At 46.6% G+C, this 23,769-nt stretch overlaps 1 protein-coding gene and 1 pseudogene across 1 annotated transcript; both read left to right on the top strand.

The window, feature by feature from the left end:
* Positions 1 to 887: 887 nt before the first annotated feature.
* Positions 888 to 22,802, top strand: DCAF4 (DDB1 and CUL4 associated factor 4). Its single transcript, XM_019733704.2, has 14 exons — positions 888 to 1,024; positions 6,543 to 6,639; positions 7,813 to 7,910; positions 8,324 to 8,481; positions 9,213 to 9,295; positions 10,513 to 10,615; positions 12,404 to 12,547; positions 13,459 to 13,508; positions 16,893 to 16,972; positions 19,043 to 19,138; positions 19,271 to 19,368; positions 20,246 to 20,419; positions 20,790 to 20,904; positions 22,424 to 22,802. The coding sequence occupies exons 2-14, from the start codon at positions 6,551 to 6,553 to the stop codon at positions 22,615 to 22,617; spliced, it is 1,482 nt and encodes a 493-aa protein (XP_019589263.2). The 5' UTR covers positions 888 to 1,024; positions 6,543 to 6,550; the 3' UTR covers positions 22,618 to 22,802.
* On the top strand, positions 2,514 to 3,683 carry LOC109448220 (CBY1-interacting BAR domain-containing protein 1; annotated as a pseudogene).
* Positions 22,803 to 23,769: the final 967 nt, after the last annotated feature.

The following is a 23,769-nucleotide window of genomic DNA, read 5'->3' as shown; positions in this document are numbered from 1 at the left end:
CCAGCCACTCACAGGGGCCTGGGTTTAACTGGGCACACGGTGCACCAGGCCTGTTTGAGGCAAAAACCGAACCCTGGCCTATGTGAACCCAGCTCTCTTCACAAAACTGTCACTTCTGGTCAAGTACCCATCACAGGCTTCTATTTTCCTTTTAGATCTGATGGCTGTTAGCGGATACCTCGAACAGGTACAGCAAACATTATTCTGGGAATATTGGTTACATGAACAAACAGCGCTGCAAAGAACATCAGAACATAAGATCAACTTCCTTGTTTCAACGTAAGAAATCAAGGCACACAAAGGGAAGATACTCACCCTAGTCACACAGCAAGTAGGAAACAGAACTAGACCTAGAAGCGAAGCCTCCTGACTGCAGTTCTGAGCAAGCTGCTCTGCACCTTGGAGCCACAGAGACCTAGGGTCAGCAGCCTCTGCTACCTGAGGTCATTGCCGAAGACATCACCACCTGTTCACCTGTTCCTTTTTCTCTCCCTCATCTCAGAGCCTCCTTCACCTTTCCCACAACACAGTATTTCCTCCTCCCCAAGTCTCAGTTTTGAAGACAGTAGCCCCGAGCGGCGACAGAACTGCTACAGACTGGATCAATCGGATGCGTAGAGAGAAGGTAGCCAGTACTGGGGTAGGGTAGCCACCGCTCGGGAGGTGGCCGCCCAGGAGATTCTGGGGTCAGAACGCAGCCTTCGGCCCCGCCCCTGACCCGCCCCGAAACGCGCGGCCCAAAAACACGCCTGCGGACACGCTGCCTACTACCGGGCCTGGGCGGAGCCGAACCCCCCCAATCTCCGCCCTCTCCGTAAGATCCACCCTATTGGCGTAAACAGTCAGAAGCGGTGCCCAATGAGTAGGAGGGGGCGGCCGCCTTGGCCCTATCCGCTGCGACAACACAAAAACAGACGCAACTAACTGGTGGAAACTATATCGTGGTCTTTCCGGGTCCTTATACGTTTTGCCACTACTGCAGAGTCTGGGCCCGAGGCAGAGCCGGGAAGGGCCCTCTAATCGAGTAAGTTTGTGCCCTTAGCTGAGGTGATCGTTGGTGTCGGTTCGGCGGCTGCTGCTGCTTCTCGCACAGAGCTCGGGGTGGGACGGGCGTGGGGGGAAGGGGCGGGGAGGAGCCGAGCACGTGGAACACCGGCCTGATGGTGGCGTGGGTAGGGGGCTGGGTCGCCGCGCTCCGGGTGTGCGGGATTCGTGGGCGCGTGGACCTGGGTTTGTCCTGTCGGGTCGGTTTTGCAGCCGCAAATACGGGGGTAGGGTGATCCCGAGTGCCGCCGTTTAGGTGTCTGACCCGACGGAGCTTTTTTTTCCTAAACCCTGATGCTGAAGGTGCCAAACACAACACTTGCCAGTGACTAGACTGCGGGCCCTTGGAGGTGGTTTCCCAGAAAGTTCAGATTGTGGTTAAGTTTTTCAGACAGGTCAGCGTAACAGCTACCGCAGGTTGAAAGCTAACTGAGTTCTAGGCACTGTGCTAAGTGCTTTGCAAGCATTAGCTAAGTTTTCCACGCACCAGCCTTGTGAGGTAGGTACTAGTACCTTTGTCAGACGCGGTAAGAGGCCCAGTGAGATCGTCACTTACCCAAGGTAACGCACAGACTAGTAGACGGTGGAGTTCCGGGTTAAACCCAAGCTTTCCGAGTTCGCCTCCACAGCGAGTTATTAGCGGGAAAACCACTTTTTCCACACTAGTGCTGGAGTGTCTAGGAAGCCTCATCGTCTCCCCAGTTAACCTCAGAAGCCATGATACCCCTTTCCCCTTGATGGGCTTGACTGGTCTACAGACAATCTCTGGTGAAGCAAACAGCAAGAAGGAAAGTAAACTGATGAGACAACTTCCTGGAGGAAACAAACAACATTCCAAAGCCCCAAAATCTAGTTTTAAATACCAGTGGCAATCATGGTTACGGGATGTCCTGTAAGTCACCAAGCCCAGGGGCCAGAGCAGACACTACTCCTGTCTTTCTGGGCAGGATGGTTAACCTTCTAAGCGTGTTCCCTCATTTGTAAAGTAGAGTTAAAAAAAAATACCGACTCACTGTGGGCACGGCAAGCTTCTTGTAGAGGCCATTTTGCATTCGGCTTGACAAACCAGTGGCTTCAGCATTTCCACGTTATAGCCCAGCAGTCTCTGTAATCTTAATTCGCCTGTTGTTGGATATTTACGATGTTTCTCACTTGAAATATTAGTACTGCTGTACTAAATCGTTTTTGGTTTTGCGATAGAATTCACCGTAGAATTCACCATCTTAACGTGTACAATTCGGTGGGTTTTGTAGTACTAATATATTCGCAAGATTGTGCGACCATCATGTGGTATTTCTTACTCCAGACCATTTTCATCACCCCAAAAAGAAATCCCGTGACCCCAATACGGCCCAGGCCCTCGGAGCAGTGCGTTGTTGGGCGCCAGCCCAGGCCCCTGGCCCTTTGCTAAGTAGGATGTTGAGGCACAGGTGCCCCTTCTGCCCAACCTGAGGGCCTGGGTGGGGCAAATGGAGCCTTTCGCCCACGCCCACGCTGAATTTCAGCGCTGGGCGGAGTTCTGGGCCTTCCTGTCTAGGTTAGAGCAAGCGGACCAACCAGAGCCCGAGGTGTGCGGCTAGCACTGACGCTCCCATGCTCAGAAGCCGGAAGGGAGGCTGCCTGCGACCCCACATGGCCTAGCGCAGACCTCATCCCACAAACCTCAGGCCTTTTCCAGGCCTACACCTTCGGGGTTTTGTGGCCAGGCCTGGAATGGTGACTTGGGGCAGGGGAGGGGCGGGTTATCCAGGAAACGGGGACTCGCAAGACAAAAGCATTTTGGAGAACCAAGCCAAATCTTTGCCGTTCCTGTGGGGGAAAACTGTCAGACTGTGAGGCCTAGCCATGTCTGGGTGAATGAGATCCACGAATAGGTCTCTGTACAGAGACCCCCAGATTTAAAACAGGTACTGAAAAACTGCACAGGTGTTGGCCGAACTTCAGGATTAGCAACAAGTGGAGTTTGAAAGACTTGTGCAGCCAAAGGACTCGAGCCTTTGAAAGCTCATGGAACCATTGTAAAAATGAAGTGGGACGATTTCAAATCAACATTAACAGCAAGGACTGGAGAAGCTAAGCAGTTAGCTGAATTAGAAAGGACAAGTCAGCAAATTGAAGGACATATTATTGCACTGGCGGAACCCAGTTACAGAGAGTTACAGGGGATGCTACCCAAACAACTTTCATCTGGAGGCAACTTAGTTTTGAAAAGCAGAAAGTAAAAGATATAAAGACTATATTTTCAGAATTTTTCACTCTTGAAATGCTATTCACAGCAAAGCTTTAAAAGTATACTCTGCTATCTACCAAAACATACAAAAGATTGATGAGGAAGAAGCTTTAGTGGTTTTCAGAAGCTCTAGGTACCACCAGAATATCCATCTCTTTTGGATGTAAGAGCACATTCAAAGATGCCTTTTCAGAGATCACTGTCAGCTAAGAGGGTCTCTGGACCAGGACAGGTGTCAGCCTGTCAACTAAGAAAGGATGGACAAGCAGAAGATGAAGAGTTAGATATTAAAGAAGAAGAAAATTAATTTTCCTAAGTACAGTTCTCATTTTCATTTTCATCTTAACGCAACTCAGAATCCAGGATTACTATATTGTAAAACTTTATCAGAATCCAGGATTATTATATTGTAAAACTTTATACTGGCTTGCTATGTTAAACCTCAAAATGCAGTGCTACTAATAAAGAAAAAATTGAAGGAAATTTATGCTGACCCAAAATGAAGGTTTTAAAAATATTACACACCTAGTGATTTCAACCTCCTGCCTAGCACTGTGTGATCTTTTTATATGACGCCCTTCCCGTTTTTGGATTTTAAGGTACTTCATATTCATGCGCTGTTCCTTTCTGGGAGCGCTATAGTAAGTAGTAAGTAGATAACAAAAACTATAAAAGATCTACCAATTCCACTTAGCTTCTTTTAGGTTGACTCTAGAAAAGGATCTTATCTAGTCATTCTGATTAAATACAAATGCAATTTCATGAAGCTTTTAGTGAAAAGACAAGTTTTCCTTTTTTTAAACTTTTACTGAAACTATTTGACCTGTAAAGTTACCTTTCAACAAGTGTATAACCACACAATAAATATGACACCAGTATATCAGTGTTTTACAAATGCATAAAGCATAAATTTTAGTTTAAATAAAAGTCACGTTAGCCTGATTCTGGTTTTAAAATAAAGCTGCTGTCATACTAAAGTGATATATATGGTACTACAGCTTTTGGAAAGCTAGTAATTTGGTGGAATGTTGCCTAAGAAACAGGTACATATGGAACATCATAAATCATTTAAAATGCTATAAAAATATTACCAAGCTACCACCTAGGCAATAAAAAGGTATATATAACTAGTCACTCTTATTCCTGAAAATATAAAACAATTTAATCAGAGCATTTATCAACTCATTTGTGATAACTGAAAAAAACAATTCTTCTTAACAGAAAAATAGACTTTCAAGAAACTTTAAAAAAAGGACCTTTGTACTAGTTAGTCACTCCTCATTCTCTACCTCTTCTCCCAGCCCCTGGAAAACGTGTGTGTGCTTCTCTCTCTCTCTCTCTCTTTGCCTATTCTGGAGATTTCATATACACCGAATCATACAATTTTATTGGGTTGGTGCACAAGTAATCACGGTTTAAAAAGTTAAAAATAATAGCAAAAACCACGATTTTTGCACCAACCTAATATGTCCCACTTCTTTCACTTAGCATGTTTCCAAGGTTCATCCACATAGCATATATCAGTGCTTCATTCCTTTTTTTTTTTTTGCTTCATTCTTTTTATGGCTGAGTAACATTCTGTTGTATGATTGTGCCACTTTTCATCAGCTGATGGAAATATGGGTTGTTTCCACTTTTAAGGCAATTACGCATAATGCTGCTATGAATGTTGCTGTCCAAAGTTTTGTGTGGCCATATGTTTTCATTTCTGCTGGGTTTTACTGGGTCTTATGATAACTCTATGTTAAATCTTTTGAGGAATTACCAAACTGTATTTACAAAATGGCTGTGGCATTTTATATTCCCACCAGGAAATCAAGGAATTTATTACAGAATTTGTGAAAGGTTTGGTTAAGTATTATACTCACTAAATTTCTCTTCCTTTGTATTGAAGTAGCCCCAACTAACAATCACAGGATGACGCAGAGTGGTTGAATAAATGGTGAATTCTGGAATGTAGGCCCAGACTTCTGGTGCTCTATTGGATGCTGACAGGCACGCCGCTCTCCAAAGTAGTTGGGAAATAAAGACTAATAGGTTTCTAATCTGTCCTTCGGTTGCATTCAGCCCTAGAAATCTTTTTATAATTTTGTTGTAGCATTTGAATGTGGTTTTAAAATGTGTTTGGTAAGATGTCATTAGTGTCTACAGTGAGTGGGGGAAAAAAATCGCCAGGCATTGAGAAAACCTGAAACTCAAAGCAACTGGTCCAGGGACCATAGTTCAATCTTTTTAGAACTAATGGGATACCCAGTGTTAAAACTTGTGATGCTTTGATGATTAAGTGATATATTCAGGCTATCCAAGGTAAGATCTGAAAAAGCCACTCAAAATCATTATGGCAAAATCAGTGTCATTAAGAAGTGCTTTTATCTTATGTCAAAAAAAGCACGTATGCATATCCTTCCCTTTGACAGCTAATGTACATCAGAAGCTATTGGTTGGTACAAAAGTAATTGCAGTTTTTGCAATTTTTCAACCTTTTAAACCACAGTTACTTTTGCACCAACCTAATAAAACACTCTTTAGAAAGCATATTGAGGGAGGCCGTTTAGCTCAGTTGGTTAGAGCGCGGTGCTCTTAACAGCAAGGTTGCCGGTTTGATCCCTACGTGACCCAGTGAGCTGCATCCTCCACAACTAGATTGAAGACAACTACTTGACTTGGAGCTGATGGGTCCTGGAAAAACACACTTAAAATAAAAAGGGTAGAAAGCATATTAAGAAGTCATGCATACTGGCCCCTGATTAATTACATTCACAGTTTTACCTGCTTAATATTAAAACTGCATAGGAGAAAGTGATTACTGTTGACTGTTCTCTGTAAATAGGATGTGAGTAGATTGAAAGAAAAATAATATACTCTGGTGTTACCTGGTAAGGAAAAGAAAGAAGAATAAGAGAGTTCTCATGCCAGGCTCAAACTGTTGTCTTAAAGTAATTGTGAGAGTCTGTCAACACCTCACACCGTGACCCAGGGAATGGAGGTTAACAGGTTGTCAGGCCGGGTGTCAACTGTGTGGTAAGAGAACTGCAGCCAGAGAAGAGGCTACAGACGCATTGGATTTTATTGGTGTCTCCCTCACATTGGATTTTACCGCTGGAGGCAGCCCTTTACAGGTGAGGCTTCGTTTGTGTGGCAGTTTTGATGATAACCGAGGTTGGGCCATCCTTTTGCCTAGTAGTTCTGAGCATGAAGGAACTGTCAAAGCGAATAGAAAACTGCATGCACACACATTTGTATGTAATTTTCTTCTTTTCTCTTATAGGAGCAGAAATGCATAAAGGCAGCTGGAAAAGTAGAAGACATGGGAGAAGGAACCAGCGGCAGAACTCTTGGTTCAGACAGCACGGTTCTAATGAGAGGCAAGTGCTGTGTCCCAGTGTCGTAGCCTCGTCCGGCACCCTCACATGCACACGAACATGCAGGGTCTGAGAGGGGCCCAGTGAGAATCTACATGTCTAACAAAGACCTAAACTTGACCAGTATTGAAGAAAGATCCGGACAGTGCCCAGTGTTTGTATGGTTTGAAAGGAGAACCATGGATATTTTGGGGGACCCAGGCCTTCCCACAAGGGCACAATGTGTAGCAAAATGTGATCTGTGCAAGAAGAGTCTCATCTCAGCTTTGGCAGAGCCGTGTGGAAACACACTGGACAGCCACCTTCTGGGCTCCATGTGGAGAGAATGGAGCAGCAGTTCTTGGACTAGAAACACAGACATTTGTCATGACGCTTAATCCTTCCTTCTTTCCTCTTCCTGCTGCTCATCACAGGAAGCTCTGGGCCATAAAAAGGGAGAATACGTATTCTCTGAAACCAGGCATAGTTAGTATTTATAGACAAAAGAGAAAGTTCTTGCATTCCTTCAACCTAGTTTTGCAAGTTGTACTCCTTTTGGTGTGAGGAGGGGAAAAGTTCTTGATTTTAAAGAGGATTTTACAGGATTCTAAAATTAGGTCTTTTGTTATATCATTATGTCTTTTAGCCTATAATTGCCATAGAAGCTGTTTGTAGCTTTGCAAAATGTTTAAACCACGGCTTTATCCCAGTGTTACTGAGTAGATCACCTCGGTGCCCTGAACCCCAGTTTCTCCATCTGTAGGGTTGGGTAGCCAAGTAAAATTTAAACTCTTTGTACTGCTGAATCCAATAAAGAATTAAATTCACCTGGCCTTGTAACTGCAGTTGAGCTGTCAAATGAGCCCAGCTGGTAAAATTCTTATTGGCAAAGATTTCTTTTCTCCTTTTCATCCGGAAAATTCCAGAAGACCTCACGAAATGCTCAAGTGAGGAGATAAGAAAAGGGAATTACTGTGACATGCATCCTTTTAAGGGTGAGAAAGCAAAACTTTGCCCTAACTTTAGTGGATTTGCAGTAGGTAAACTTTCAAGGAAAAGGGGTCAGTGCTCCCCAAGTAGTCAAAGGTCAGAGGTTGGGGTGAAGGCTGTGGAACTGCCTCCTGCCAGGACCCACATTCAGAGAATGACTGGGACACCAGCCCTTTCCTGCAAGTTACCATGACTGTGTGTCCACAGGTGTAACACGGCGGCACAGCAGAGCTCACAGGATTCGGGCCACAGCGCCCAGGAGGCCCCATCGACCTCATCCAGCACAGCTGGGAGTTCTGTGCCAGGTAAGGCTGCGCATAGGACTCCTGGCCCTGCCTGTGGGGAAAGATGAAAGTGAATCTAGCCTCGTCATCATCTGGTTGTCTGTCCTGGTGTCCCTTCTTCCTCAGGCCTGTGTGTCTTCACTTGCATGTGGGTAGACCCCATGTGTGTCACTGCTCTTCCCTGACTCAGGAAATTCTGGGACCAAATTGTAACACTAAAGGGAAGAGCTGGGTGTGGCGAGAGCGGTGATCCTGGGCAAACAGCTCCCCCCACGACTGAACGGGGTCCAGGATGGTGACTGACAATGCTAGCCCACCTCCAGCCCCTCAGAAATACAAGCAGCTCTGAGGGTTGGTGGCCAGGCCACTGGACTCCATACAAAGTGGGTGGGTTCATAGTGTTTTAAGTTGGATTTCATTTCTTTTGACTAAAGATCTACCAGGGTATTACTTTGACCCTGAAAAGAATCGCTATTTCCGCTTGCTCCCTGGACACAACGACTGCAACCCCCTCACAAAGGAGGGCATCCAGCAGAAGGAAATGGAGCGCAAAAGACTGCAGCTGCTAGAGGAAGAGGACAAGCAGAAAAAGGTGGGCTCCACACTCCTGGGGGCCGACCTCCTGCCAACCTCCATCCACTGCTGAAAGCAGGTGCCACTTAAACGCCCCGTGACACTCAGCATAGTGCAGTGCGGGGAGTGTGGTGTTGAATTTTCCCTGACAGGAACCTGATGAAGAGAGTAGCAACAAGAAAGCCCGCCTCCTTTTCCTGCTTACTAAGTTTCATGAGTGATTCTAACATTTTCTCCTTCCCTGGGGGAATCTTGAAAAGCAGCGTGATACAGTTTCAGTAACTGTATATTTTAAATAGAAAACCAGCATATGTGGTTTGGACATGAGGGTCTCTTGTATCTCTTCTGGGGATTAGATGCCAGGACATTTTGATGGTTATGGAGGAACAGAATGGAAAATCCAGGCCCCAGGGTTGCCACAGGTCGAATGGAAAGCACAGTGCAGACCCGAGTGAGCAGTGCCATGCCTGTACTCACTAGCTTGGTGGCTTCACATCCCTGGGTATAAATTGATGGGGAGCTTGGACAGAGGCCGTGAGCAGACTTACCAGCTCACACATACTTCCTTGTGATGTGTTTTTCTCTCTTGCAAGGAGAGACTAGCCAAGGAGACAGTCGATTTTTAGGCATATGATTTCCACCAACTTAGTACCTGTTTCTTCATTGCATCCTATGAAACGAAAAACATTCTCTGTTATCCCATAACATAAAACGTCACTGAATCTTTGTTTTGTTTGTTTTTTAATTTAGAAAATAGCCAGGATGGGATTTAATGCATCTTCCTTGCTACAAAAAAGCAAGCTGGGTTTTCTCAACAACACCAGTTATTGCCGGTAAGTCGATGCCTCTTTGTTATGTTTTCTTCACGAATGTTCTTTTCCTATCTTATTTCCATGGTCCAAGAATCCAATCAGGAAACTATATAGGTACTCTGTGAGGAGTCCTCACAATTGAGGTACTCCAACTCACAGCCTGCCTTCTGCTGCTGAAACCAGCCCTGAGAGAATCATTTTCCCTCTAGAGCAAGCGGGGAGAGTCCTATAGGAGGCCAGGGAGACAGGAGAGGGGATCTAGGCAGAGAAATTGGGCAGAAATTTCTCAGGATGTTTCCTCTGTTACTCTGTGCCAGATAAGGCAGTTAAATCATGTTTCCTGGCAGGTCTTATAACTTCATTCCTGTTAGATTTCTGCCTCCTTTTCTTCTTATCTAACGAGCTGTCACCAAAAGTGGAGCATTAAATGAATGCATGTGTACTAAACTTTATCTAAATACTTATGATTTCTGATATCATTCTAATTAAAACCCCATGAGATAGGTGGATACTTCCCCCAGTTTCCTGAAGAAGAGACTGAGGCTCAGAGTGGAGTGATTTTCTCAAGGCAAACCTAGAAAGAATGGGATCTGTCTGACTCTAACGCCTGAGCCCCTGACTCCTGTGTTCTGTTGCCTCCCACTGTGTGTGGGCAGATGAAGAAACAACGTGAATTGGGGTGGCTTATAGGGGACACAGGGCTGCCTTCAGGGTAGGCAAGCCATGCGGGAGGTATGGCAGGGGCATGCCTCTCCTTTACGTCCCTAAAATAGTTAAAGGTCTAGTTAAAAAGATCTGTTCTATACCCTGAAACAGGCTTTGTCCTTAGTGGAGAGAGCGTGATGTGGAGCAGGACAGGGGTAGTAAGACGGGTGGCTGCTTGCCTGGGCTTCCTCATCAGCTGTGTGTGTTTCGGCGTATTGTTTCATTTGTCAGGAGCATCTCTAGGTCTCAAGGGAAAGAGTTGGACTAGATGATCCAAAACCAAATTCCTCTAGTTCTAACTTTCTTCGACCCTGTGAGTGGGCCACCCGTTTCTTTGCTTTAGTTTTCCTGAGTTCTAAAATTGAATTTATTTGGGCTCTTGCTCAGTTCCATTGCTGAGAAATGATGTGAAGAGAGCCGACTAAAGGAGATGGTCTCCAGGGTGTGGGACAGGGTAGAACCCCAGAATCCTCCTCATGGGTACTTAGGCATGCCAACCATGCCCTCCCTGCCCCTCTCTTTCCCTTCTGCAGTTTAGCCCATGAGCTTCGAGTGAGCTGCATGCAGAGGAAAAAGGTCCAAATTCACAGTTCGGATCCCTCCGCTTTGGCAAACGACCGATTTAACCTCATCCTGGTGAGTGGGGAGGGAGCTATCTGTGGGTGCCGAGGGTATGGCTGCCATCCCCTGACACTTCATGGCTTAGCACTGGCTTCCAACAAACCTGGCTGTGTCGAGGCCAGTTGCATAAAAGCAGGTGGTGTCCTCTAGGTTTTATAGTTTTAACAAGCACCTACCTATTGGCAAGTACCAAGCTGGCAGGGCAGGCCATGCTGACCATTGTCACGCTTACTACAACTCTGTTTTCATTTGACATGAAAGCCAGGGCCCACCGCTGACTGAGAACTATCACAAAGTCACTTGCCCTTGGGTGTGTTGTGTACACAATTGAAAGGGCACACAGTGGACTGGGGGCTTCTCATCCTCCTTATACTGGGCGGGATTTGGTGACCAAACCTGAAGCTCCAGTTCTTCAATAGCAGCAGCATGTCACTCCCTTGCTTGCTGTCCCTGATTGAGTGGCACTTCTGGGCCTGCACACCCACCACACCTTTATCACGCCATTTGCAGGGAGCAGAAAGTCTCTGCTTTTGGTTCCACCCAGGCTGGAAGCCAGGGCCAACTACTTGAGCCGGGGGGCCAGGGAAGCGTTGGCAGCAGGTCACTGTACACAGAAGCCAAACTGTTCAGCTAGACTGGGAACTCGAGACCACAGGAGAGCATGGCCTGCCCTTCCCAAAGGCCTAGAAAAAGCCCAGGAGAGTGAGAGAGAGACAGAACGGAGAGCCTCGGCCTGAGGAGCTGCTGACAGGACTACATCCTTGACATCTTGCCTAGGAGACCTCAATAGCAGAGCCCTTCCTCATAAGGGCTGCTGGGGGCCAGGACTCACATTCTCTCCTAGGCTTAGCCCCATATGTGTTTGGGGATAGTTTGACCTGAATACTTTCTTGCAGTGGGTTCTCAGGAGCCCTTTCCCTGGGGCTCTCCAGCAAATGGGGGCGGGGTGGTTAGGGTGGGCAGAGGCAGCAGAGATCACTGTGCACGAGCTGCTTAGTGTGGCCTGAGCCCCCCAGGCCTCGCACTTGGTCTCACAGAAGCTGTGGGCTGGCCCTTAGACAACCTTGCCCATCACCCAGAGTTATGATAACTGCCTGGCTAGTGTGGCCAGAAGGCTGGGAAGGACGGTTGGTAATGATTCTTCCCAAGTAAACTTGCAAAGTGGGTGCTGTTTCACCATCATCCAAACTCATATATATGTGTATATATTTATAAATATATATAAAACACATAACTGTATAGTTTTTGCTTTGAAATAATTATTAACCATATTTTTTAAATGAAAAAAAAAATCTTAAAAATAATCCACATCCCAGTGCAGTCTATCGTAATTTTTTTTCAGTGTAGCATCTTCCTTTTACTTAGTGATACTGTGCCTGTGTAGTGGGAATACAATTCTGTGTCCTCCTTTTACCCCGTGACCATTTTCACTAGCATCCGTGTTGCTCTGTGGCTTTCACAATGGCCACTTGCCATTACCATGTCTCATCTGAATAGTTCCTCTGGGTGGACATTAAGGCGCTTCCAAACCCAGTTGCAAGTGGGGTCACTGCAGACCTCAGACGTCCTGGCCACACCCCCTCATTGTCAGCCTTGTCCTTGCTCCTGAATTGTGAGACCAGACACCTGTTAGCTTTGCTTAACTGTGGTTACACCAGGTAGGGGCAAGTTAGGTCATCTCCACGTTTCCTCACGGACAGGAGCTCTCAACTGGTGGAAGCGCACAGAGCACGGAGCCTGGAAGAGATGGGCAGATGGTCTTAGGCCTGGGGGGGTCACCTGCAGTCCACTTTTCCCCTCCAGGCGGATACCAACCGTGACCGGCTCTTCACAGTGAATGACGTCAGAGTCGGAGGCTCCAAGTATGGCATCATCAGCCTGCGCGGTCTGAAGACCCCCACACTCAGGGTGCATATGCACGAAAACCTCTACTTCACCAACCGGAAGGTACTCTGCTCTCCCCTTTGGCCGTGCAGCCCGCTTTGGATCGAGGGGCTCTGCAGTGGTTGGCCAAATGCAGAATAGAGGAGAGAACTTTGTGACGAAGGCAATACTCGGTTACCTCATTTTCCCAAGGGAAAAATTGAGTTTTAGATCCTGAGAACCCATAGGTGAAGAAAAGGGCCACCCGAGTTTGTTGTCTTGGAGATGGAATGAGTTTAGATGGGGGAAGGCTTGAGGCAGTGGCTCTTTAACTGGTTGTCAGGACTTGCCCTTCAAGAGCAAGTTGATCTGAAGGAGCCCACACCAAGGCACAGAGTTCCTGGGAGGTGGGCTGCGGTAGCCTGGGTGGAGGGTCCTCCCAGTGTATCAGGACGTTGCGTCAGTCACTCAGCCTGTCTTTGGCTGACACTGAGGTTTACAGAAGTATGAGGTGCTTGCTGCCTAAGGGGAGCCTTTAAATTGCCGTGGTGTGACAACTGCACCTGTAAGAAGCTGTGGCTTTCTGTTCTGTTGGGACATGAGTCACAAGATGGATACAGGTTGAAAATGGTTTCTGAGTAAAGTGAGATACAGGACACCTTCAGAGTTAGGTTTGCTTCCTGCCATTGCCAGGAAGTCATCCCCACCTTGGACAGTAGACCCGATGTCTCACTGTGAGGCCCATGCTGAAGATGAAGGGCGGAGGCCCAGGGGCTACTCCTCCCGACCCTCTTCAAGGCTCTGCATGGTTGGGCTGGGAGCTTCCCTGTTCTCAGAGTGCTTGTTCTAGCCCCTTTTGAAAGAGTGAGACCTGGAAAAAGAAGTCACACGTCTGTATCCCCACAAGTTACTCCACAGGAAAGCATTTGTCTATTTCTCTCCATGAGCTGGCAGTCAGACCAATCTTTGCATCTTGCTGTGTGCTTCCTCACCAGGTGAACTCTGTATGCTGGGCCTCGCTGAATCACTTGGATTCTCATGTTCTGTATCTTTTGGCAGATGGAAGGGTTTGGTGGGCAGGACATGCCCTGATGTGGACGGGCGTCTGGGGTTTGTGAGGTGGCATCTTAGTGGTCAGAGGTCTGCACGCACCCTCACCCTTTCAGAAAGAGCAGTGCACGTGGGTAAAAAACAAGGATTCCCATGGATCTGAGGGAAGTGGTTGAGATCCTGGGATGACCCTGGGAGGGGTCACTGCGTGCCAGACACTGTTCTGGAACCTGAGAGTTGGTGCTTGGTGCTTTGGCAGAGGAATAAAGAAAGAGGCGCAGTAAAGCCTTGGGAAGGAACCCCAAATCCTCCTGAAGTAAAGGAGGAGCCAAGAGCTGCAGTGGTCCCGGGGTGGGGTGGGCCTCCTGGGGGAGGCTGAGGGCAGACACCAGGAAAGGGGTTCCTTTGGCGAGTGACGTGGGTGTGTGGGCTCTGGGCCTAGGTTTCCTGCCAGAGGTAGCCTTCAGAGCACTCTTCTTTCTAGTCCCTGCCTTCCCAGAGAGCCATCAGGGCTTTTGGCTGCGAGCACAGTAGTGTAGTGTCAGGATAGCTGGGTATGGGGGCTGTTAATGATGCACCGGACACCTGTCCATCATGTGCTTCAGGGAGAATATTGTTTGACCCGGAGCCACATGTTAATGAGTCTTGTCTTGGTTCATTTCTGTAATAAATGAGTTCGTGAAATTATGACTAGTTACCCAACACCTACTTCCTGAGTTGTCGTGAGGTTAACAGTTAATATCTGTGAATGCACTTAGCACAATGCTTCGCATGTTATGGGTCCTCAACAAATGATGGCCGAATTGGAGGCTGTTTTTTAAATTTGTTCCACAGCACTATTTCAGAGGGTTTCAAGCCTAAATTAGAGATCTGTTTATAAATTTTACGTAAGACAAACACAAAACTGTGTGTTCTGTAAACTGGAAGTTCTATATGGCTTTCTTTAGGTGTGGTCCTGTGGGGTGATGGGACCCCCTGTTACTGTATGATCTTACCAGAGAAGAGAAGAGACCAAGCCTTAAAACAGAGGCAACAATAACCTCGCTCTCATTTCTGATCCTAAAACAGTATGTCATGTTTTCATTTTCCTGTGGGCTGTGGAGAAGATAGAAATCCTTCTAATTGGGTTTAAAGAGTGTGAGGAGTGTGCTGTTGTAGCTTGTCCAGCGGCTTGCCCTCTGATGGTCATTTCAGGTCATTTCAGGTCATTTCAGGTATTTGTGCCCCTGCTGCTTCTGAAGCTCATGGAACTTGCTCCCTTTACAAAAGTTGTACCTGTTCAGACCTGCATTCTGTGTTTTTATTCCGCCCAAGAGTTGGGGGACGTTAGACTGAATTCTTTTCTACACTTACTGGGCTCTTCATTAACCTCTGGCCTGTTAAAGGATTAAGTCTACAGTACTGGCCCTGTAAGTAGCAGAGTTTGACTGTAACCTGGGTTTCAGCCACACATCATACATTCAGAATGTCAAGAATGTCTCATGATTGCTTTGCAAGTATTTACCTTTTCAGTGAGGTATGGGTGTGTCCATTCCACCAAACTCTGCTGAGCGTGTGTAATCCCTGTGCATAGTGCTGCAGATGGGCAGTTCAGTGGGTGACAGTCCACGAGTGATGTCTGTGGGGCAGTCGGATGCAAGAGGGATGCAGGGATTGGGGCAGCCTTCTTCGAAGTGATTCCCATGTGGGAAAGAGGGGACAGAGCTCCCAGAGAAGAAAGAGTCAAGAGAGAGCTTGGCACATTGGGCAGCATTATATGGTCTGGTATCCGTGATGTCTCTGGCTAAGTAGGGCTTTGCAGGACTGAATCCTCGGGGATGTGGGATGCCCCTGGAAGACGGTGGTCGTGGAGTCATTTCTCATATAGCAGTGCAGGTGACAGGCTGGCAAGGGTGACATCTCAGACAGAAGGCCCCTGCCGGATTGAGCAGGCAGTGGAGAGGGAGCCATGAGCAGGAGTGGAGTTGAGACACGAGTCTAAGAGGCTTGGAATGTAGGCCAGGGAATCTTGGTGGTAGGAGGGAGTGCAAGGATGGAATTCCAAGAGAGTGGTGGTGTGGAGGCCAAGGAGTGTGTGTTAGAAATTGTGCTGCATGACAGTGTTCATCCGAGTTAGAAACTAGGGGCTCATTGGAGACCTTGGGGAGAACGTTTCACTGGAAAGGTGACTGTCACACCGGGAGTTCTGTGGGTTGAAGACTAAAAAGACAAGTGGGGATAAACATAGGTTCCTCTTGAGAAAATTTTGGCTGTGAAGGGGAAGAGAGAGGAGCGAAGTCAGTCAGAAGACAGTTCAGTAGGAAAGTAGGCAAATAATATAAAGAAACAATTTAAAAAGGAAACCCAAATGGCTATAATCATACGAATCGATACACCCAGTTGTTCTCAGGAAAATGCAATTTTAAATCATGTCATTTTTATACCTATTCAGATAAGCACAAAATTTAAAAGCCTGATAGTGCCAAGATTTGGCAAATACGGAGAATGGGGAAAACTGGTCTACATAACACTGAGAGAACCCCTTTCAGGTGAAGATGCCTGCCCCTTACCAGCCCACAGTTCCACTCTGGGTGTAGGCATCAGAGCAGAGTTTTCAAACCGTGAGTCATGACCTGTCAGTGGGCCATTAAATCAATTTGTGAACAGCATTTTTTGAATGAAATAGACTAGAAAATATGAGTTTCATCCTTAGTAAGGGCAAATATTTTATAAAACTTGTTTCAAATATTTGTATGTATATAGCAAATTGTAGTGTAAAATTAAGTTCTCACCATAGGTTTAAGAAACACTGCCTTAGAAAAGCCTCCCACACATGGGAGTAGGAGACAGGAAGGTGCTTATTCCAGCAGCAGAGCAAAAAAAGAAAAATAACCTAAGTGCCCATCAGCAGGAGACCGGATTAAATTAATTGTGATATATTTATACAAAAGAATGCTCCATGGTGAGAATATAGGAAACGGGCTACAAACATCAACACAGATGAATCTAGAAGACAATGGAGATTGAAAAGTTGTAGAAGATACGCTGTGTGATGCCATTTACATATGTTTTTAAATATAAACAATTCTTTATATTACTCATGGACAAATATGTTGTGGAAATATTACCTCACAGCCTAGAACTCAGACCAGTTTTAGAGTAGCGATTCTTTCTGGGTGGGGAAGAAGGGAGAATTGGGCTGGGGAGGGGTCAAAGAGGGCTTTTAACTATATCTGTGACCTTTTCTTCCTTTAAAACTAATCTGAAACTAAATATGGAAAATGTAAACATGTTAAATCAGCCTTTAGGGGTATAATTGTTAGTTTTTTGAAGGGCACTAATGCCCATTCCCCTCCCAGAGGAGAACCTTGTACTTGACTGCCCTTAACAGCTTTTCCAGACTGTGCCTCCTGGGAATCGCAGAGACTCCAGGCTGTGCCACCCTGCTCCCAGCGTCACTGTTCGTCAATAGTCATCCAGGTACCAGGCCCTTTTCCTTTGGCTAACGGGGTGCTCTGACAGAGGTCTCTGTCGTCTGCCTCCCAGGAGCTGCAGCCAACAACAGCATAAGCTCCGTGGTGAAGGCTTGGACAGGAGGGTTGGGAAGCAGAGGCCGGGGGAAGCCCAAGTCACAGCTCACGGAGGGAGAGTCTGCAGAAGCACCTGTAGGAGATTCCTTAAATCTGACGCAGGAATTGTACTAGAAGCATGTGTATCTTTATGTATTTCCTCCTTTTGGGTCATGTCAGCAGCCAGAGGGTTAAAAGTGTGTGTAATCAGTGCAAGAGATCAAAATACTTCTATCTGGGCTGCCTGTGCAGATCATTCGCGAAAGTGTGACCAGTGCTGTCGGAGATACTTACATTCTCTCTGGCTGAAGGCAGTTCAGAATTCTGGACTTCTCCCTGGCAGCATTCTGGATATTAAGTTTCCAGTCTTTCAAGAATTAGGATCAACTAGACAAGGGCCAGGCCTCTAAGAGTGCAGGCCTCAGGCAGACCTGGCATGAATCCCAACTTGCTTAACCTCTGTAAAGTGAAGATAATACCTACCGCGCTGGGTTACCAGGTGGATTAAATGATGTCATGCACCCTTGCCTGGTGCCTGGCATTTCATCATACAGCAGGCTTATGAGGCAGGAGTATGTAGTATCACCAGTTTACAGATGAGGAAACTGAGGCCAAGAGAAGTTCAGAATTTGCCTTACAAAACTATCTGTGGTGTTAGAAGTCAGGATAGTGGTTCCCTTTGGGGAGAAGTGGGGAGGTGGCAGTTGGGAGGATACTGGAATGTTCTGTTTCTTAACCTGGTGGTCGTTACATGGCTATATTTACTTTGTGCTAACTCATTAAACTGTATAGTTATATTAATTAGTGCCCTTTATGTATGTTTTATCAATAAAGTTTATTTTTTTAAATGTTTTACTTGAGATTACACAACTAACAGTGTGATCTGGGATTGAAACCCTCTTATCTGTAACTCCATACTTCCTCCCTGATAGCTATTAGGTTGGTGCAAAAGTAACTGCGGTTTAAAAGATTAAAAATAATTGCAAAAACCGCAATTACTTTTTTTTTTAAATTAAAGTTTATTGGGGTGACAATTGTTAGCAAAGTTACATAGATTTCAGGTATACAATTCTGTAATACATCCATATATCACATTGTGTGTTCACCACCCAGAGTCAGTTCTCTTTCCATTACCATATATTTTATCACAATTACTTTTGCACCAACCTAATATTAATAGTTTTAACACTTTTACTGGGACATCAGGAAAGATTCATATATTTACTCTCAGAATAACCATTTTTGAAACAGGCAACTCAGATGAGTGTCTCTTTTTTGCTAACACAAAACCCAGAATGGGGCCAAGGCATACGAGGTTGGACAATTAAGTTCCCGAACGCATCCTAGAATAAGTGCTACATACCTCATTGCTGAATATCACTACGGTCACTTTCGAAGTGCTCCCCTTGGGAAGCTATGCACCAACGCCAGCGCCTAGTCCACCCTTCAAAGCAATTTTGGAACTCTTTCTGGAATGGCCATCATACCCTTAATGTCCTGAATGTCATCCAAATGTCTTCCTTTCAATATTTCCTTTATCTTCGGGTAAGGAAAGAAGTCATTGGGGGCCAGATCAGGTGAGTAGGGAGGGTATTCCAATACAATTATTTGTTTACTGGCTAAAAACTCCCTCACAGACAGTGCCGTGTGAGCTGGTGCATTGTCGTGATGCAAGAGCCATGATTGTTGGCGAAAAGTTCAGGTCGTCTAACTTTTTCACGCAGCCTTTTCAGCACTTCCGAAACTTGGTTAACTGTTTGTCCAGTTGGTACAAATTCATAATGAATAATCCCTCTGATATCAAAAAAAGACTAGCAACATCATTGCAACAGGTTCGCGAACTTAATTGTCTGACCTCGCAGACCCCTCTGAGCAGCTATTCCTGGAGGCTTCCCGGATCTGGTGGTCACTGGCCTGGCAGCACGAAGGGAAGGTGTCTGTTCCTAGAGGGCAGCCACGCTTTATGTTCACTATTCTTCAGGAGACCGACCTGGCATGCTCTGCAGTTTCCGGATCCCCGGGGCCTGGTCTTGTGCATGGTCCTTGAACGTCCAGGCAAATAACTCCTTCAGTACAGGTGAGCCACGGCTGCCACCCCAGGTCCCCAAAGTAAGGGATTGATCAGACCTCAAATCCCCCCTGCCCAGCACTCCCTCTCCCCAGACTGAAAGTGACACTTGTCTCTCCACCCCATCTCTGTCTGTATCAGGCTTGTCTCGGTGGGTCCTGGTGACCAACGTGGTGACAGGACACCGGCTGTCATTTGGGACCAGCAGTGATGTCTTGGCCCAGCAGTTTGCTGTCATGGTTGGTTGGATTGGGAAGGGTGTGATATAAAGTTCCCCAGGGGTGGAAATTTTGCTGGAGTGAAATTGGATTCCAATATGGCATGTCGTCCTCCTCCCCCTTTCACAAGGGAAAAGGGGCGTCGGAAAGGATTAATGAACAGGTTACTTGGTAAATGTGTCTGCACCGAGTGGAAGTTGGCTGACCCAGAAAGGCCTACCTAAACTAGCTTTAAACAACTTCCTATTTAAACGAATTGTTAGCAGTTCTTGAGTAGTGCTTGGATTAGCCAGTAGGACAAGTAAGTTTTTTTAGTGTATAAATTAAGTCCCAATGCATAGCGCTAAATATTTTCACACACAGCTTTCAAGTTACACATTTTATAAATTTAAAAATCAAAATTATAGTCATAACTACATTTCAAAGACGTGCCCCACAGAAAATGCCATCTCTTAAAAATGTAAAAGGGGTGTGTCAGCCTGCTTCCAGCAGTAAGCACAGAGTTCATTAATTTAGGTTTCTTCAGCCATCGTCCCTCTAGTTGGGGCCCTATGTCTTACCTGGACTTCTGATCTCTCCTACTCTATACTCATCACCCCGACTTCTCACAAACGACCTTGGTGGAGACAGAGTGCCATCCTTTGGCCTTCAGAGTGAGGCCTATGGGGCCAGTACAGCCACCAGTGGGGACGCCCCTGGAGGGACATATGGAGGTCCAGTTTTTTCACCCTTTCACAAGAAACCCTTCCAACACTACTGAGGCTCACACCCTGACCAATCCATCTCCAACCACACCTCTAACTCGGGCTGGGATAGGGGAGGAGAGGCAGGGGTTGTGTTCTGGAGGGTGCAGCCCTCCCAGCCTAAGGGAGGTACCGAGCAGTCCCTCTTTCCATAGGCTCCTTTGCTGTTTAATGGCTGTCGGTCCGGGGAGATCTTTGCCATTGATCTGCGTTGTCGGAATCAGGGCAAGGGCTGTAAGGCCACCCGCCTGTTCCATGACTCAGCAGTGACATCTGTGCAAATCCTCCGAGAAGAGCAATGCCTGATGGCATCTGACATGGCTGGAACGGTAAGGTAGCACTGACTTTCTCAAGCCACCACAACTGGTGGCCCAGAGGTCTGTCAGGTGGAGGGGCTCTGTCTGGGGAGGGGCTCTGCAGAAGAAAGCCTCATGCCAGACAGACGCAGGGAAAGGCAGCTGGAGAGCAGGCGAGCTGTGCACTGTGCAGGGCGTCTGCCCACTGGGAGCCCAGTCTGGTCTAGACAGACGTAAAACTGGTTCTGCCTTTGGATGGACTCTGGCTCAGGAGTTTGAGGCTTAGATTTTCCTAACTTGAAGAAATCTCTGGAGACCACCTCGCCCTCCCTGGCTTCCATGCTGGGTTCACCAGTGTACCTGCTGGGTCCTCCTAAATGGCCCTTTGTGCTTCTTCCCACAGATCAAGCTGTGGGACCTGAGGACCGCTAAGTGTATAAGGCAGTACGAAGGTCACGTGAACGAGTACGCCCACCTGCCCTTGCATGTGCACGAGGAAGAAGGAATCGTGGTGGCAGGTACCTGGGGAAGGGGAGATTCCATCCATCAAATACTGTCCCTTAGGGCTCCCAGCATCTTCAGCAGAGGGAGAAATTACTCTAAAACAGAACTGAATAAAGGGATCTTGGACTGTTGGGGTGGGGGAGACAAATGGGACACAGAGTTGGACATTAGTAAGCGGCAGTTTAAACATCCATCAGTTAGACAGCCCTTTGTTCTCATACCAGTGGGCAAACATCCCTTCAGTAACAGGCAAGTTAGGTGCAATAAAACACAGGAGCTCAGGAGTCCTGGGTGTAGGGTTTACGTCTGTTCACCAGGTCAGCGTTCAGTGTGACCTTATCCCTGCATACAACTGTTCTGTCGAGAAGCTTGGGCTCCCTGTTCTTTGTACTCACGTTTCCTCCAGAGGATGCTGAGTAAAGAAATCTGGGTCATTGTAAAGGAGCTGATTCTGGGTCCCATAAACAACATTCTGTGGTTCCATGATCTATCGAATAGGAGCAGAGCTATCTAGCCACTAAACCCCCTGGAAAGGTATTACAAGATTATACTGTTTCTGAGCTACCGAATATTCTGACAGGGTGAAAGTTCGCTGGTTTGGTAAATGAAATAGTAGGCCCTTGACATTAAAGAATATGAGATCCTCAAATTTGCTCATATTCCTACAGAAAATACTTATTCCCCTTGAGAGCTTCTTATGGCTAAGAAGCATCACTTTGTTAGAACTTTCTTAGGCTTATTTTCTACTCTCACCAGTTAGCTTCCTTTTTAAGTCTATTTTTTCATAAGTTTTCAGCTCAGACCGGTTTCTGTGTTCAGGATAACAGAAAAGGGAGCCTTGTTGAGAGGCAGATGTGGGAAGCGGGCTAGCTGCCAGCATCAGTGATCTGCACTTCCTGAATTCATCCCCAGTCAAGGTAGCACCTGTGGTCGGAGTCAGTCACGCGAGGGGTCAGAAGCACAAACATGAAATCCATGAATGCCTGAGGTCTGCCCTCCTCTTTCCTCTGAGGACCTCCGGTAGCACGTATCCTGTGTCTGGGCTAGTGTAACCAGTGGTGTTAGGTGTCATGTTCGTTACCACTCTGAGCCCTGACTGTCTGCTCTTAGGAGCTGAACCGTTAAATCAGAAAGCTCTGGGGAGAGGTGTCACCTGGTTTGTCCCCAGAATGGAATGATGTTACGAGATCTTCCTCGTTACTATTTCATAAAGGAAATCAGTTGCATGTCATCTAGACCAGGTGGGCTGGGCTCCCTCTTGAATAATCCTTGACACCAAGACAAGCAGAATGCTCATCCATTAGCCAGGATGCCCAGTGAGCCATCCAAGGTCTACAGCCAGCCAGTGTGTCTTGTCACTTTGAATACATGCAACTAGTTATGGTCCTAGAGCACCAGGGTGACCTGTAATGTTGATTTTCAAAACCTACATGTTACCAGAAGAAAAAATTTCCAGTTATGTGTTTTGGCGCCCATGGAATCACGTTCTCCTCTGCATTCTCTCACTAACCTGCCACGCGTCTTCCCTCTTAGTGGGCCAGGACTGCTACACGAGAATTTGGAGCCTCCACGATGCCCAGCTGCTCAGAACCATACCCTCCCCACACCCCACCTCCAGGACGAACATCCCCAGTGTCGCCTTCTCCTCTCGCCTCGGAGGCTCCCAGGGAGCATCAGGGCTGCTCATGGCCGTCCAGCAGGACCTTTACTGCTTCTCCTACAGCTAATTCTGCAGGGTGCATCCTGGAGAGGTGGATTTGACTTAAGGGAGTAGCCCTACTTCTGCCATAATTGCTGTTCCAGTGAGGACTTTTTAAATGGATGCTCTGTGTACAGATCCCATCCACCCAGCTGCTGGGGACAAGGTGCTATGTTTTATGTGGAGACACTTTAGTAAAGTTATTTCAGTAAAGTTGTGGGCTCAGAGAGCTTAAAAGTCCTTTTCAGGGCAGCCGGATGGCTCCATTGGTTAGAGTGTGAGCTCTAAGCAACAGGGTTGCAAGTTTGATTCCCACATGAGCCAGTGAGCTGCGCCCTCCACAACTAGATTGAAGACAATGAACTGCTGCTGAGCTTCTGGAGGGGCGGCCAGATGGCTCAGCTGGTTAGAGCGCGAGCTCTCAACAAGGTTGCTGGTTAAATTCCTTCATGGGACGGTGGGCTGCGCCCCCTGCAACTAAAGATTGAAAACGGTGACTGGACTTGGAGCTCAGCTGCGCCCTCCACAACTAGACTGAAGGACAATGACTTGGAGCTGATGGGCCCTGGAGACACACACTGTTCCCCAATATTCCCCAATTTAAAAAAAAAGTCATTTCCATAAAAGGTACCTATTTCCTTTTATTGAATTCCTTAGAATAGTCCCTATCCCCTTTTTTAACAAAAGATATTTTTTTCTAAGGGCTGAAGATTGGCAGTAATTAAATAAAAGCTGCTTTCACCAGAAGCCCTTTCTGAAAACACCTGATGAGACTGTTATAGTAGTCAGTGCCTGGCTCCAGAAAGACATGTATCGGTACTTGAGAAAGCCAGCTGGAGGGAAGAGGAGAGAAGTCATTTGTCTGAGTTTCTAGGAAAGATTTAAGGCTGGAGTTTGGAATCCCCAAACTAGCCTTCTCACACTTGGTGTCAGTATCAGATCGCTGGGATTCTCCTTTTATTATCATTCATAGGCACTGGAAGGAAAGTTGGATCTTTTAAGAGCTACAGGTTCTAAACAGGCCTTAGCAGGCCTTTGTTAAGGCACCTTCCAGAATGTTAGGTACAGCAACTCCTATTTCTAGAAATCCTGGTGACGTGAGTGTCACATTCAAGGGCCCCATCTCAAAGAAAACTGGCTTTGACTTTTTATAATCTAGGAAAATAAGTTTTTAAGATGT

The sequence above is a fragment of the Rhinolophus sinicus genome, linkage group LG03, assembly GCF_036562045.2.
Source record: "Rhinolophus sinicus isolate RSC01 linkage group LG03, ASM3656204v1, whole genome shotgun sequence".
Classification (NCBI taxonomy): Eukaryota; Metazoa; Chordata; class Mammalia; order Chiroptera; family Rhinolophidae; genus Rhinolophus; species Rhinolophus sinicus.
The sequence above is the reverse complement of the archived record's forward strand: the minus strand, read 5'-3'. Positions and strand labels throughout refer to the sequence as shown.

Coding starts and splice junctions, on each gene's coding strand:
- DCAF4 (XM_019733704.2), top strand. CDS start 6,551: ATGCATAAAGGCAGCTGGAAAAGTAGAAGACATGGGAGAAGGAACCAG. Junction 6,640..7,812: donor CAGCACGGTTCTAATGAGAG/GCAAGTGCTGTG, acceptor GTGTGTCCACAG/GTGTAACACGGCGGCACAGC. Junction 19,369..20,245: donor CCCAGCAGTTTGCTGTCATG/GTTGGTTGGATT, acceptor CTCTTTCCATAG/GCTCCTTTGCTGTTTAATGG.